Raw genomic sequence first — 15131 nt, 5'->3', positions numbered from 1 at the left:
AGTTAACACAGGTCTCAGAAAAAGGCGATACAAACTGATTGTTTTTTGACAAAGTTCTGAATTTTTTTAGCCATTTCAGTATTTAGTTTGGTACCACTGTAATTATACTAACCTGATGAACCATGTTTCTGAGGTCATTTTTAAAACACAATAAAGTTGTAAAAACAAAACCTCCAAAAAAACTATTTTGAAAGTTTGTGTTTTCACCAATCACTTGCCATATTTTTCCTTGTTTTTAATAATATTATAAGTTAAATTAGTATGTATCAAAACTACATCTCATTCCTAAAAAAAAACAAGCTCTAATAAGTCTATGTTGACAGGAAAGCAAAAAAGTTCTGACTCTCAGAAAAAGGGGAGGAAAAAATAAAATCACAAAAAAACAAACAGAAAATCGCCCTGTCAAAGAACTTTATTTTTTTTTGTTTTAGAAACATGCTCAATATTTGACTGAAAGCTTCCTTAAACATTTTTGCTTTGCCTTTATTATAAAACAGAAACAATAACAATTGTCTTTTTTTTTATATGACATTTGCTTACTCTATCTATAGTAATTTTAAAATGTAAAACGTAATAAAAAAATTAAACAATCTTAAAATCCCATTCCATTTGTAATAGGAGACATCGCACTGTAAAATGTAGAAGTCTTTGTAATGTCATGTTTATTTTAATAATCCAAAAATCTTAAACAGTACATTTAAAGTTATTTTAAAGTTACAGGTTTTTTTTTAGCACAGTTCAATTGATTTTATAATAGTCACTGATAATGATCTTGTTCTGCCAAAACTTACAATACAGGTAATATGAAAAATGCATAGTCACTATAAACCAATCACATCCTAGATGCCAATATAGTAACACAGCATAGTATTTGCTCATTCAGTATTGCATACAGTGTATATATTCTTTTAATCATGCAACATATCTGACAGGAATATATATATAACCTATAAATATGATGCACGACTCAATATATATAGAAAATCATAATTTTATTATGACATTCCATCGTCAAAGCTCAGGCGAAACGCGTGTCGGGCAGGCCCAGGCTCTCATACTGGTTGGTATTCCACTTTATCCTGCTACATATTTATGGCACTATGACACTTTTTAGGAGCATTTCCTTATGTTTACATAATATATTTATTTAAGGGTGATATTATTTATATACTTATTTTAGTATGCACAGCACTTTACATGGTATTATATATTAATGTACTCACCCTGTATGCCCTTGCCCTATCATAGGTTTGGGAGTATTTAATGTGGTTATTTAACATGAGAGAGTACATTGGATGTATTATCCACACAATAATACATTTTGTAATGTAATTTTTTACATAGTTTTGAATATATTTGCTATTTTCTATGGTGTGGCAATTTACAGATACCCTGTGTTATCAAGTTTTTATCTACCGTGTTTGTTATCCCCTACATTATCCATTTTATAATTTTCCTGTATTAAAATTATGATTTTCTATATATATTGAGTCGTGCATCATATTTATAGGTTATATAGTATTTGGTGAATGCACTCTATTATATGTTGTTTTGGTTTGTGTACTTATATCTGACAGGAAGCAAAGTAACATTAATGGTGACTTCATAAAAATAATAACTATGCACTATTGTTAGAAAATAATGAGTGTGTAATCAATTTATGTTCTATTGGCAAAAAAGATCTATACGGCTACATTTGTAACGAAGGTAATTATTTAATATGAATTGCTGCACTAAGTTGAAAGTTATAATTCACAATATGATGGTAATTTTGTTCAAATGAAAAATACGCTAGAGAAAAAAAGGAAATATTCTGCATGTGATCTATTTGTTTTTAGCAGTTAGTTTGCAACCATTTGCATAAGTACTGGCAAATATATTGCTTCCTTTCATATTCCTACTTTTAGCTTTACTTTGATGTGTTGATATGATATTAATTTAGTCATGTAAATCAGAAAAAATACTAGAATTCTACCTACAGTTTAAATATGATGTATATATTTATTTACTAATTATCTTAGCTATGTGTGCTGTGTCATTACTTCCCATTTTTCCAGTTTAGGTTATACTTTTTGTTTTTAATATGCAATCATCTCTTCTTACAATGCAGAAATAATGAACTATAGATGTGATACTGTAGCTTGCATGATTATCTTTAAATTATTAGAGCGCATCAATATTTTCCTTTTTTTTCTGCTGAGACTCAATTTTTGAAATAGATTTAGAGTATAACTCCTGTGTAATTTATTTAATTTATTTAATGTGTCCATGAATACTAATTTCAAAAGTGAATATAAAAGTCAGTTGTAAATTATGCTAACCCTTGCATCTGTGTGTATGTGTAATATATATATATATATATATATATATACATATATATATGTATATGTGTGTGTCTGTTTGTATATATATTTATATTTTTTGTTTTCAAGATATTATATTCCTGCTTACCTGTATACCTGTACATCAGAGTGAAATGTCTGTAGTTAATGCCCCGCAGCACTGTGCCCAACAAAAGACCTGCGTGCTTGTCTTAAGTAGAGTAAAGCTGGGCATTGAGCCACATGTGAAATTCTTAACCCATTATCTACCAATATCCTTTTTTTTTGGGGACGCCTAATCTTTAGCTTCTAGCTACTAAGATTTTATAATTTTTATAAATAGGTCCAATTTTTTGTGTTGTGTTTGTAAAATGAATGTTCACAAAATAGGAAATCATGTCATTGTCATTTTTAATTGAATATTGGGACGCCCTTTTCTGAAAAATCCGTACTTGAAAAAATCTTGAAAATTATGTTTCTGATTCATTAGGACCCAAATCAATAAAAATCTTTCATTAAAAAAAAAAAAAAAATTAAAATTGCTAATTTGGCAAGTAATGGGTTAATAAGGAATAAGAGTTCCGTGTAGATGATGGGAGTCAATTATCCTCATTTTTCTGTTATGGGTTCTCCTCTATACACACTAAAAAAACTATGTTGCTTTGTCAACCAAAAAAAACAGCTTTTTTGTGAGACACTTGAGATACAATTTTTCCTTTTTTTTGTGAGGCACTACATTATCAGGTGTTTTCATGCAAAAGACTTTTATCGAGTCAGTGTCATAAATCTGCACTTGAAAATGTGAACGTTTTAATGAAAAAGAATGTACGTATTCTCATCTACTACAAGTTACTAGCTGCATACATTTGTCACAAAATTATTAAAATGCTCAGATATGGAGATTACCTTGACCCAATGTGATTATGGCCATTTTATTATGTTAAATTATAACAAGATCCTTCTAAAAAGAGGCTGCTGATACTTTCTATAAATATGTCTGCAACATTTTAGAAGCAAACACTATAAAAGCTTAGAAATGAAAGTAGCTGTCATTCAAAGTACGAAAGATAGAATTGCATTTGTTTCTAATTTTCAGCTCGTTATCTACAGTTCTGCAAAATGTAAGTGCACACTAAAGCTTTATTATATTTCTTGGTAAATGAAAAGTAGCATTGACATGTTTAACAAGATGTAAGTTTAAGTGCAGCGCAAAAACAAAAACAATTTGGGATAAAGCACACATGTTCGTAAAACAATGTAAAGTGGATTCGCTCAGTCTATACAAGCAAACGTTTATCCTTAGTAGCTTCAATAAAATGAATCGCATTTGTTTGTCTTTGCTTGTTAAGGTATGATAAATCAAGAAGAGCAAATTTTCCAAAATGGGAACTCAAAATTTGCTATTCAATTTATAAAAAAATTCTATTCTGGCCCTTTCAGTATATAAATATCTTATTTGTAGCATAACATGTCAATAGCTCAGAGTATTTTTAGAGAAGTTACCCAAAAATCCTTCAAAGGTATTTTATTTTTAAGAAGTTAACCGTGACATAGTCTTTTACATTCTGACTATAATTTATTAGTTCTCAGCACAACACATTTCACAAAAAAACTATTCTTTTTTTTTTCAATAGAATGAGTTGTATACTTGTCTTGAATTGAGTTTTCGGCTTTGATTCTTTACTTGCCTTGTCTGATTGCTTCTCATTTCTCTGAAGGATTACATTTTTAGCCAACTATGAAATTCTTCTCAGCTGTTAGGATTTTACAGGAAAACTGTAAAGGTCATAATTCACCAGTATAATAGGTATGACTAATTTTATTATGGTTTTATTTTGGGGGGGCTATTTAAACCTTCTTTACTGTAGAAAACAAAAGGAAAAAATAATTTAATAACAGGCATGTAAGCAAAATAAATATTTTCATATGTATCAAACAGCAGCGTTTGGGGAAATTGTGATATTGTTTGGTTTGCATAAAAAATTATGTGGCTTTTTAGTTTGACCATGTTGCTCATTCCTGGAAGCTCATCACATAGAGGAATTAGGCCCTATAACAAAGAATAAAATGGGACCCCTGGTAGGTCGACAATATCACTGGTCTAAGTACCTAAGAGAGAGGGTATTGATTACACTTCCTTAAAGTTATGCTTCTATTAATAACACACACCATATTTTAGATTAGCGCTCTCCAGTCATTGAAATAGTAATAAGAACAGCTGGGCTGAGCCCCCTCTTTTCAGGGACATCATAGCAGTCATCTGGTCTTCCTGGATGGAATGTATGCACTTTGTTGATTTTTGTTAGTAATGCTTAAAGGGGAAGGAAACATCACATAGAGTGACTATAGACTTATAGCTTAAGACTGGAAAATGCCTTTAACAAGTATAATCAAAACATAGACCCCAATTCATTAGGACTAGTGATGAGCGAATGTGCTCGCCACTACTCGGTACTCACCCGAGTATCACTATGCTCGGTGTACTCGGCGAGCACCGAGTATTTCCATGATTATTTGGCGGGAGCTCGGGTCTTCGCCCTGCAATTCTGGTGCTCTTTAGATTGCCAATTTTAGATTGCTAATTGCCATCTTTGTTGTGGTATTACAGTGAGTGGCTGGCCACACAGCGTTATCAGGTCTATAAGAGACCTGGCGCAGCCCTGCTCACCGCATTCTGCTCTGGACTTAGCAAGTGTACAGAGAGCTGCTGCTGAGATAGGGTCAGAATCGTGCTTTTAAAGGCTCATACTCACATGCTCCGATCAGGGTGCCGGGTATTGACGTGCGAGACTCATCTGAGTTTCTCACATGTATGAGTCCTAATAGTTAGTGTAGGTCTGCAGCTGTTCAGTCCACAACTCCTGAAAACCAACAGTCCTTTTTAGGGCTAATTCGGGGGTCCAGTAATTGCAGCGCTAGGTAGGCAGGGGTCTATGTGCACATATCCACATCAGTGCAAGGTCTGCAGGCACTGTATGTGAGTACATAGCTCTCACTGCATAGCTCCAAAAGCTCTATTACTGTCTGCTGCTGCTGCTTATTTAATATATACCTAGCAGCAGTTATCTGTGGCATTTTTTCTTCTTCACCTTATACCTGCTCCTTTTACTGTAAAGCAATCCATAGCCCCCTTATTTCTACATTAATTTGCCTGGTCACGCTGCAGACTACAGCCAGGTCATTCTAATTGAAAAGCATGCAAGTCTAATAATTTTTTTTGTCCCAGGCATCATATGTGAGTGTGCCAACATTTTTTTTTCTGTCATAGCCAAAAATCAAGGCCACATGTAGCTCAGTCTGTTATGTCAGGCTGAGGCCTTGTGTATCTGTGGTGGAAAAATCGTAGCTTTGCAGGCATACGTACCATAGTTCTGTGTGCTAGCCTTGTTCTTCTTTGTTTTTTACAAAAATTCACCAAAAACAAAAAAAATATTTCATACAGTCTGTTATGTCAGGCTGAGGCCTGTTGTATCTGTGGTGGAAAAATCGTAGTCTCGTAGGCATACGTACCATAGTTCGGTGTGCTAGCCTTTTTCTACTCTTTTTTTTATTTTTTTTTAAATTCACAAAAATAAAATAATTTTTTTTTATACAGTCTGTTATGTCAGGCTGAGGACTGTTGTATCTGTGGTGGAAAAATTGTAGTCTCGCAGGCATATGTACCATAGTTCTGTGTGCTTTTCTTGATCTTTTTTTTTTTTAAATTTCACATACAACTGAACAAATAATTATACAGTCTGATATCTGTGGCTGCGGCCTCTAGTATCTGGGGTGGAAAAATCATAGCTTTGAAGGCATACTGATCAGATATAATTTTGCTCCAAATAAATACATTTGTGTTGAGCTTTTGAAATAATTCAGTAGTCCATTTAAAATGGGCAAGGCAAGGGGCAAGAGATGGGGAAATGGACGTGATGCTGATGGTGCATGCAGAGGACGAGGCCGTGACCAAGATGAAAGTGGGCCACAACAAAGACCTAAATCTTCTCACTCGACCTTCCTGTCCCAGTTTCTAGGGGATCGCAGCACACCACTATTGAAGCCAGAGCAGTGTGAAACGGTTGTTGGTTTGATAGCAGATAATGCTTCCAGTCATTTAGCCACCACCACCACGTCTTCCACATGGTCAAGTCTGAGTAGCCGTGAGTGTGGACCGGATATTCCTCACCCTGATCTCCTTCCTCCCACCATTCCGAGTGCCATGAGACAACTGATCCCACACTTGGACACTCCAAAGAGCTGTTCAGTTTTCTCTTTCAAGATTCTGGACTCTCGGTCAGTCAACTTGAAGTGGGGCCAGATGAGATCGCATGTAGCGATGCCCAAAGCTTTGACCAGCCACGGTCACACGATGGCGATGGTGGAAAAGTGTCACAAGAGGTGGACGATGATGAGACACAATTGCCAGAAAGTCAGGAGAAGGAGCAGTGTGCGGATTTTGAAGACGAAGTGATGGATGAAATAGTGACTGACCCAACCTGGCAGGAGGGCATGCAGAGCGAGGACAGCAGCACACATGGGGAAGGAGGCATATCACACCAGCAGACAGGAAGAAGCAGTGTGGTGGCCTGACAGAAGGCCTGCATCCGTTCCCCATAACACCAACATGAGGGAAGTTGCCATTCCAACTGTTAGATTTTCCCGAGTCTGGTTATTTTTTTAAAGACTCTGCTGATAACCCCAAACAGGACATTTGCAGCACCTGCCATGCCCGCATCAGCAGGGGTAGCAAAACTACCACTCTCATCACCACCAGCATGATCAGGCACATGGCAGCAAAGCACCCGACTTTGTGGGCCACACCCTATACTCCAGGAACACTGTCTGCAGGTGACACCTGTTATGACCTGGTGGTAAGGAAAATAATGGACCTGGTGGTTAAGAGCACACGGAATGACCTGATAGTTACAAATAATATAGGACGAGCGCTGAGACGTGGGAACTCTGCTGACCGCAATCCCTAATCCTATCACACACACTAGAAATAGCCGTGGATTGCTCCTAACGCTCCCTATGCAACTCGGCACAGCCTAAGGAACTAGCTAGCCCTGAAGATAGAAAAATAAAGCCTACCTTGCCTCAGAGAAATTCCCCAAAGGAAAAGGCAGCCCCCCACATATAATGACTGTGAGTAAAGATGAAAATACAAACACAGAGATGAAATAGATTTAGCAAAGTGAGGCCCGACTTACTGAACAGACTGAGGATAGGAAAGGTAACTTTGCGGTCAGCACAAAAAACTACAAAAAGACCACGCAGAGGGCGCAAAAGACCCTCCGCACCGACTCACGGTGCGGAGGCGCTCCCTCTGCGTCCCAGAGCTTCCAGCAAGCAAGACAAAAATCAAAATAGCAAGCTGGACAGAAAAATAGCAAAGAAAAACAAGCAGGAACTTAGCTTCTGCTGGGAAGACAGGTAACAAGAACGATCCAGGAGAGAACTAGACCAATACTGAAACATTGACAGGTGGCATGGAGCAATGATCTAAGTGGAGTTAAATAGAGCAGCCAGCTAACGAATTAACCTCGTCACCTGTGGAAGGACACTCAAAAGCCGCAGCCGAAGTACCATTCATGACCACAGGAGGGAGCTTGACAACAGAATTCACAACAGTACCCCCCCCTTAAGGAGGGGTCACCGAACCCTCACCAGAGCCCCCAGGCCGAACAGGACGAGCCAAATGAAAGGCACGAACCAGATCGGCAGCATGAACATCGGAGGCAAAGACCCAGGAATTATCTTCCTGACCATAACCCTTCCACTTGACCAGGTACTGGAGTTTCCGTCTCGAAATACGAGAATCCAAAATCTTCTCCACCACATACTCCAACTCCCCCTCAACCAACACCGGGGCAGGAGGGTCAACGGATGGAACCACAGGCGCCACATACCTCTGCAACAACGATCAATGGAATACATTATGGATGGCAAAAGAAGCCGGAAGGGTCAAACAAAACGACACAGGATTGAGAACCTCAGAAATCCTATACGGACCAATGAAACAAGGCTTAAACTTAGGAGAGGAAACCTTCATAGGAACATAACGAGACGACAACCAAACCAAATCCCCAACACGAAGTCGGGGACCCACACAGCGCCGGTGGTTAGCGAAACGTTGAGCCTTCTCCTGGGACAATGTTAAATTGTCCACCATATGAGTCCAAATCTGCTGCAACCTAACAACCACAGTATCCACACCAGGACAGTCCAAAGACTCAACCTGCCCTGAAGAGAAAAGAGGATGGAAACCAGAATTGCAGAAAAACGGCGAAACCAAAGTAGCCGAGCTGGCCCGATTTATTAAGGGCGAACTCAGCCAAAGGCAAAAAGGACACCCAATCATCCTGACCAGCAGAAACAAAGCATCTCAGATATGTTTCCAAAGTCTGATTGGTTCGCTCGGTCTGGCCATTTGTCTGAGGATGGAAAGCCGAGGAAAAAGACAAATCAATGCCCATCCTAGCACAAAAGGCACGCCAAAACCTCGAAACAAACTGGGAACCTCTGTCCGAAACGATGTTCTCCGGAATGCCATGTAAACAAACCACATGCTGGAAAAACAATGGCACCAAATCAGAGGAGGAAGGCAATTTAGACAAGGGTACCAAATGGACCATCTTAGAGAAGAGATCACAAACCACCCAAATGACCGACATCTTTTGAGAGACAGGGAAATCCGAAATAAAATCCATAGAGATATGCGTCCAGGGCCTCTTCGGGAACGGCAAGGGCAAAAGCAACCCACTGGCACGAGAACAGCAGGGCTTAGCCCGAGCACAAGTCCCACAGGACTGCACAAAAGAACGCACATCCTGCGACAAAGACGGCCACCAAAAGGATCTAGCCACCAAATCTCTGGTACCAAAGATTCCAGGATGACCAGCCAACACCGAACAATGAACCTCAGAGATAACTCTACTAGTCCATTTATCAGGGACAAACAGTTTCTCCGCTGGGCAACGGTCAGGTCTATCAGCCTGAAATTTTTGCAGCACCCGCCGCAAATCAGGGGAGATGGCAGACAAAATTACTCCCTCTTTGAGAATACCCGCCGGCTCAGGAACACCCGGAGAGTCGGGCACAAAACTCCTTGACAGGGCATCAGCCTTCACATTCTTAGAGCCTGGAAGGTACGAAACCACAAAAGCAAAGCGGGAGAAAAATAGCGACCAACGAGCCTGTCTAGGATTCAATCGTTTGGCAGACTCGAGATAAGTCAAATTCTTGTGATCCGTCAAGACCACCACACGATGCTTGGCTCCTTCAAGCCAATGCCGCCACTCCTTGAATGCCCACTTCATGGCCAACAACTCTCGATTGCCAACATCATAATTGCGCTCAGCAGGCGAAAACTTTCTAGAAAAGAAGGCACATGGTTTCATCACCGAGCCATCAGAACTTCTTTGCGACAAAACAGCCCCTGCTCCAATCTCAGAAGCATCAACCTCGACCTGAAACGGGAGCGAAACATCTGGCTGGCACAACACAGGGGCAGAAGAAAAACGACGCTTCAACTCCTGAAAAGCTTCCACAGCCGCAGAAGACCAATTGACCACATCAGCACCTTTCTTGGTCAAATCAGTCAACAGTTTAGCAACACTAGAAAAATTACTGATGAAGCGATGATAAAAATTAGCAAAGCCCAGGAACTTTTGCAGACTCTTCACAGATGTCGGCTGAGTCCAATCATAAATGGCCTGGACTTTAACAGGGTCCATCTCGATAGTAGAAGGGGAAAAAATGAAACCCAAAAATGAAACCTTCTGAACTCCAAAGAGACACTTTGACCCCTTCACAAACAAAGAATTCGCACGAAGGACCTGGAACACCATTCTGACCTGCTTCACGTGAGACTCCCAATCATCCGAAAAGACCAAAATATCATCCAAAAATACAATCAGGAATTTATCCAAGTACTCTCGGAAGATGTCATGCATAAAGGACTGAAATACTGATGGAGCATTGGAAAGCCCGAATGGCATAACCAGGTACTCAAAATGGCCCTCGGGTGTATTAAATGCTGCTTTCCATTCATCGCCCTGTTTAATACGCACAAGATTATACGCACCACGAAGATCTATCTTGGTGAACCAACAAGCCCCCTTAATCTGAGCAAATAAATCAGACGGCAGCGGCAAAGGATACTGAAATTTGACTGTGATCTTATTAAGAAGGCGGTAATCAATACAATGTCTCAAAGAACCATCCTTCTTGGCCACAAAAAAGAACCCTGCTCCCAATGGTGACGACGACGGGCGAATATGACCCTTCTCCAAGGATTCCTTTACATAACTCTGCATAGCGGCGTGCTCTGGCACAGATAAATTGAACAGTCGGCCCTTAGGAAACTTACTACCAGGAATCAAATTGATAGCACAATCGCAATCCCTATGAGGAGGTAGGGCACTGGATTTGGGCTCATCAAATACATCCCTGTAATCCGACAAAAACTCCGGGACTTCAGAAGGGGTGGATGACGAAATAGACAAAAATGAAACATCACCATGTACCCCCTGACAACCCCAGCTGGACACAGACATTGATTTCCAATCCAATACTGGATTATGGACCTGTAGCCATGGCAACCCCAAAACGACCACATCATGCAGATTATGCAACACCAAAAAGCGAATATCCTTCTGATGTGCAGGAGCCATGCACATGGTCAATTGGGTCCAGTACTGAGGCTTATTCTTGGCCTAAGGCGTAGCATCAATTCCTCTCAATGGAATAGGATACTGCAAGGGCTCCAAGAAAAAACCACAGCGCCTGGCAAACTCCAAGTCCATCAAATTCAGGGCAGCGCCTGAATCCACAAATGCCATAACAGAATAGGATGACAAAGAGCAAATCAGAGTAACGGACAAAAGAAATTTCGACTGTACCGTACCAATGGTGGCAGACCTAGCGAAACGCTTAGTGCGCTTAGGACCATCGGAGATAGCATGAGTGGAATCACCACAGTAAAAACACAGCCCATTCCGACGTCTGTGTTCTTGCCGTTCAGCTCTGGTCAAAGTCCTATCACATTGCATAGGCTCAGGTCTATGCTCAGATAATACCGCCAAATGGTGCACAGCTTTACGCTCACGCAAGCGTCGATCGATCTGAATGGCCAAAGACATAGACTCATTCAGACCAGCAGGTATGGGAAATCCCACCATGACATCCTTAAGGGCTTCAGAGAGACCCTTTCTGAAAATTGCTGCCAGGGCACATTCATTCCACTGAGTGAGTACAGACCACTTCCTAAACTTCTGACAATATATCTCTACCTCATCCTGACCCTGACACAGAGCCAGCAAGATTTTCTCTGCCTGATCCACTGAATTTGGTTCATCATAAAGCAATCCGAGCGCCAGAAAAAACGCATCAACATCACGCAATGCCGGATCTCCTGGCGCAAGGGAAAATGCCCAGTCTTGAGGGTCGCCCCGTAACAAAGAAATAATGATTTTCACTTGTTGAACAGGGTCACCTGAGGAGCAAGGTTTCAAAGCAAGAAACAATTTACAATTATTTTTGAAATTCAGAAACTTAGATCTATCCCCAAAAAACAAATCAGGAATTGGAATCCTAGGCTCTAACATCGGATTCTGAACCACAAAATCTTGAATGTTTTGTACCCTTGCAGTGAGATTATTCACACAAGAGAACAGACCTTGAATGTCCATATCTACACCTGTATCCTGAACCACCCAGAGGTAAAGGGGAAAAGAGAGACAAAACACACTGCAAAGAAAAAAAAATGGTCTCAGAACTTCTCTTATCCCTCTATTGAGATGCTTTAATACTTTGGGCCACCTGTACTGTTATGACCTGGTGGTATGGACAATAATGGACCTGGTGGTTAAGAGCACACGGAATGACCTGATAGTTACAAATAATATAGGACGAGCTCTGAGACGTGGGAACTCTGCTGACCGCAATCCCTAATCCTATCACACACACTAGAAATAGCCGTGGATTGCTCCTAACGCTCCCTATGCAACTCGGCACAGCCTAAGGAACTAGCTAGCCCTGAAGATAGAAAAATAAAGCCTACCTTGCCTCAGAGAAATTCCCCAAAGGAAAAGGCAGCCCCCCACATATAATGACTGTGAGTAAAGATGAAAATACAAACACAGAGATGAAATAGATTTAGCAAAGTGAGGCCCGACTTACTGAACAGACAGAGGATAGGAAAGGTAACTTTGCGGTCAGCACAAAAAACTACAAAAAGACCACGCAGAGGGCGCAAAAGACCCTCCGCACCGACTCACGGTGCGGAGGCGCTCCCTCTGCGTCCCAGAGCTTCCAGCAAGCAAGACAAAAATCAAAATAGCAAGCTGGACAGAAAAATAGCAAACAAAGAAAAACAAGCAGGAACTTAGCTTCTGCTGGGAAGACAGGTCACAAGAACGATCCAGGAGAGAACTAGACCAATACTGGAACATTGACAAGTGGCATGGAGCAATGATCTAAGTGGAGTTAAATAGAGCAGCCAGCTAACGAATTAACCTCGTCACCTGTGGAAGGAAACTCAAAAGCCGCAGCCGAAGTACCATTCATGACCACAGGAGGGAGCTTGACAACAGAATTCACAACAGACACCACTGTTTATTCCACAGCCAATCCCCAGTCCACTGTGCATGTGAAGATGCCTCTAGCTCTGCCCCTGTTGTTGCCCACAGTCAAGCAGCACCATCATCAAGCCCGTCCATGTCCTGGTCCCAGCATAGCCTTCAGTTGTCTATACCCAAGTCATTGGAACGCAAGCGGAAATACCCAGCCAACACCCCACAGGCCACAGTACTAAATTCTAACATTTCTCTTCTGCTTGCGCTCAAAATGTTGCCTTTTAGGCTCATTGGGACAGAAGCTGTCCGCAACCTGATGGCGGCGGCCATCCCAGGGTACTCGGTCCCCAGTCGCCACTATTACTCCTGGTGTGCCGTACCGGCATTACACCAGCATATGTCCCACAACATTACCCGTGCCCTCAACAATGTTGTTACTGGGAAAGTCCACCTAACCACGGACACGTAGACAAGTGCTTGTGGGCAGGGATAGTACATCTCACTGACGGCACACTGGGTTAATATAGTGGAAGCAGGGACCCAGTCGGACCTTGGGATGGAACACATCCTCCCCACGCTGAGGATTTTGGGCCCTATGTCAATCAGGGTTGCCCCCACAGTCTACAGCTCCTGCACCTCCTCTTCAGCCCCCATCTCTGAAATCAACACATCAGTCAGAAGCTGGAAGCACTGCAGCACTGCCTCAGCAAAGCGGCAACAGGCTGTGCTGAAGCTAATCTGCATAGGTGACAAACCGCACAATGCAGAAGAGTTGTGAACAGCACTGAAAGAGCAGTCAGATATTTAGATGACACCGCTGAACCTACAGCCAGGCATGGTCATGTGTGACAATGGCCGGAGCCTGGTGGCAGCTGTGAGACAAGGTGAGATCACACACATACCTTGCCTGGCCCATGTACTTAACCTCATAGTTCAATGTTTTCTGAAAAGCTGCCCGGAGCTGCCAGATCTACCCAGCCTCATGTCTTCCCAACGTGGATTGGTAGGCAATGAGGAGGAGGAGGAGGAGGAGGAGGACGAACAGGAGTTACTTTCATGGATAGTACTACAAGCACAGCTGTCATACTGTCTATTCAGTGGGGATGACCTGAGGACAGGGAGGAGGAGGATGAGGAGGAGGAGGATCATTGTCAGTCGCCCTGTTGGGGAGGAAATTTTGCCTGTTAGCAGTCTGGCACGCAAATTTTTGGTGACACTCATTACTGGTTGGTGACACTTCTAGACCCATGCTACAAGGAGAACTTTCAGTCTCTTCTGCCAGAGGCAGAGAGGTGTACTAAAATTTTGCATTACCAGAGGGCCCTTGTAGCGGAATTACTTAGAAAATTCCCATGTGAGAACGCTGGCTGCAGACGTCAGATTTTGTTGTACAACCAAGGAGTCCAAGCGAGAGAGACAGAAGTACAATCCAGCTCAGGCAGGGGAACAATGGCAAAGTTCTGGGACAGTTTTCTCAGACCCTCCCTGTTGTGAATTCTGCTTTTGGGTTCCCTCCAGTGGTTGTAGGTGGGAATGCAGTTGTCTCTGAGTCGCAGTCCTGGCCAGGTGTATCTGCTGATTGCAGTTCTGACTGGGATATTTAGGTTTGCAGGATTTATTAGTCCTTGCCAGTTGTCAATGTTTCTTGTGAAGTGTTGGATCTCTTTCTGGCTTCTCCTGCTTAGCTGCCAATTCAGCAAAGATAAGTGTCTGTTTCTTTTTCTGTGGCACACATGCAGTGTGCTTATTTTCTGTGCTATTCATTTGTTTTCTCTTGTCCAGCTTAGACTGTGTCAGTGTTTTCTCAGTCTTGTTGGATTCTCTGGAGTTGCAGATATACGCTCCACATCTTTAGTTAGATGGTGGAGTTTTTGTATTTTCTGCTGTGGATATTTTTGGAAGGATTTTAATACTGACCGCTTAGTATCCTGTCCTATCCTTTCCTATTTTAGCTAGTGTGGCCTCTTTTGCTAAATCCTGTTTCCTGCCTGCGTGTGTCTTTTCCTCTACTACTCACAGTCATTATTTGTGGGGGGCTGCCTATTCTTTGGGGTTCTGCTCTGAGGCAAGGTAGAATTCCTATTTCCATCTATAGGGGTATTTAGTCCTCCGGCTGTGTCGAGGTGTCTAGGTTTTGTTAGGCACACCCCACGGCTACTTCTAGTTGCGGTGTTAAGATCAGGGTTTGCGGTCAGTATAGTTAAAACCTACTCCAGTGAAGGTTTTCATGCTGCTCCAAGGTCACCTGATC

The 15131-nt window shown here is 41.6% G+C and overlaps 1 protein-coding gene across 2 annotated transcripts in view; it reads right to left on the bottom strand.

Annotated features, from left to right (window-relative positions):
- The window catches only part of ASIP (agouti signaling protein), a 156083-nt gene extending 153501 nt beyond the window's left edge, over window positions 1-2582 (bottom strand). Inside the window, exon 1 of one of the 2 annotated variants that reach the window (XM_069751965.1) lies at window positions 2452-2582. In XM_069751965.1, the coding sequence (XP_069608066.1) occupies window positions 2452-2467 (16 nt within the window). In that variant the 5' untranslated portion in view covers window positions 2468-2582. The remainder of the gene's footprint in view (window positions 1-2451) is intronic. The other variant, XM_069751966.1, reaches the window with a different exon arrangement.
- Between the last annotated feature and the right edge of the window lie 12549 nt (window positions 2583-15131).

This window comes from Ranitomeya imitator, chromosome 2, assembly GCF_032444005.1.
Source record: "Ranitomeya imitator isolate aRanImi1 chromosome 2, aRanImi1.pri, whole genome shotgun sequence".
In the NCBI taxonomy this organism is placed as follows: Eukaryota; Metazoa; Chordata; class Amphibia; order Anura; family Dendrobatidae; genus Ranitomeya; species Ranitomeya imitator.
This window is presented reverse-complemented; position numbering and strand designations above follow the sequence as displayed.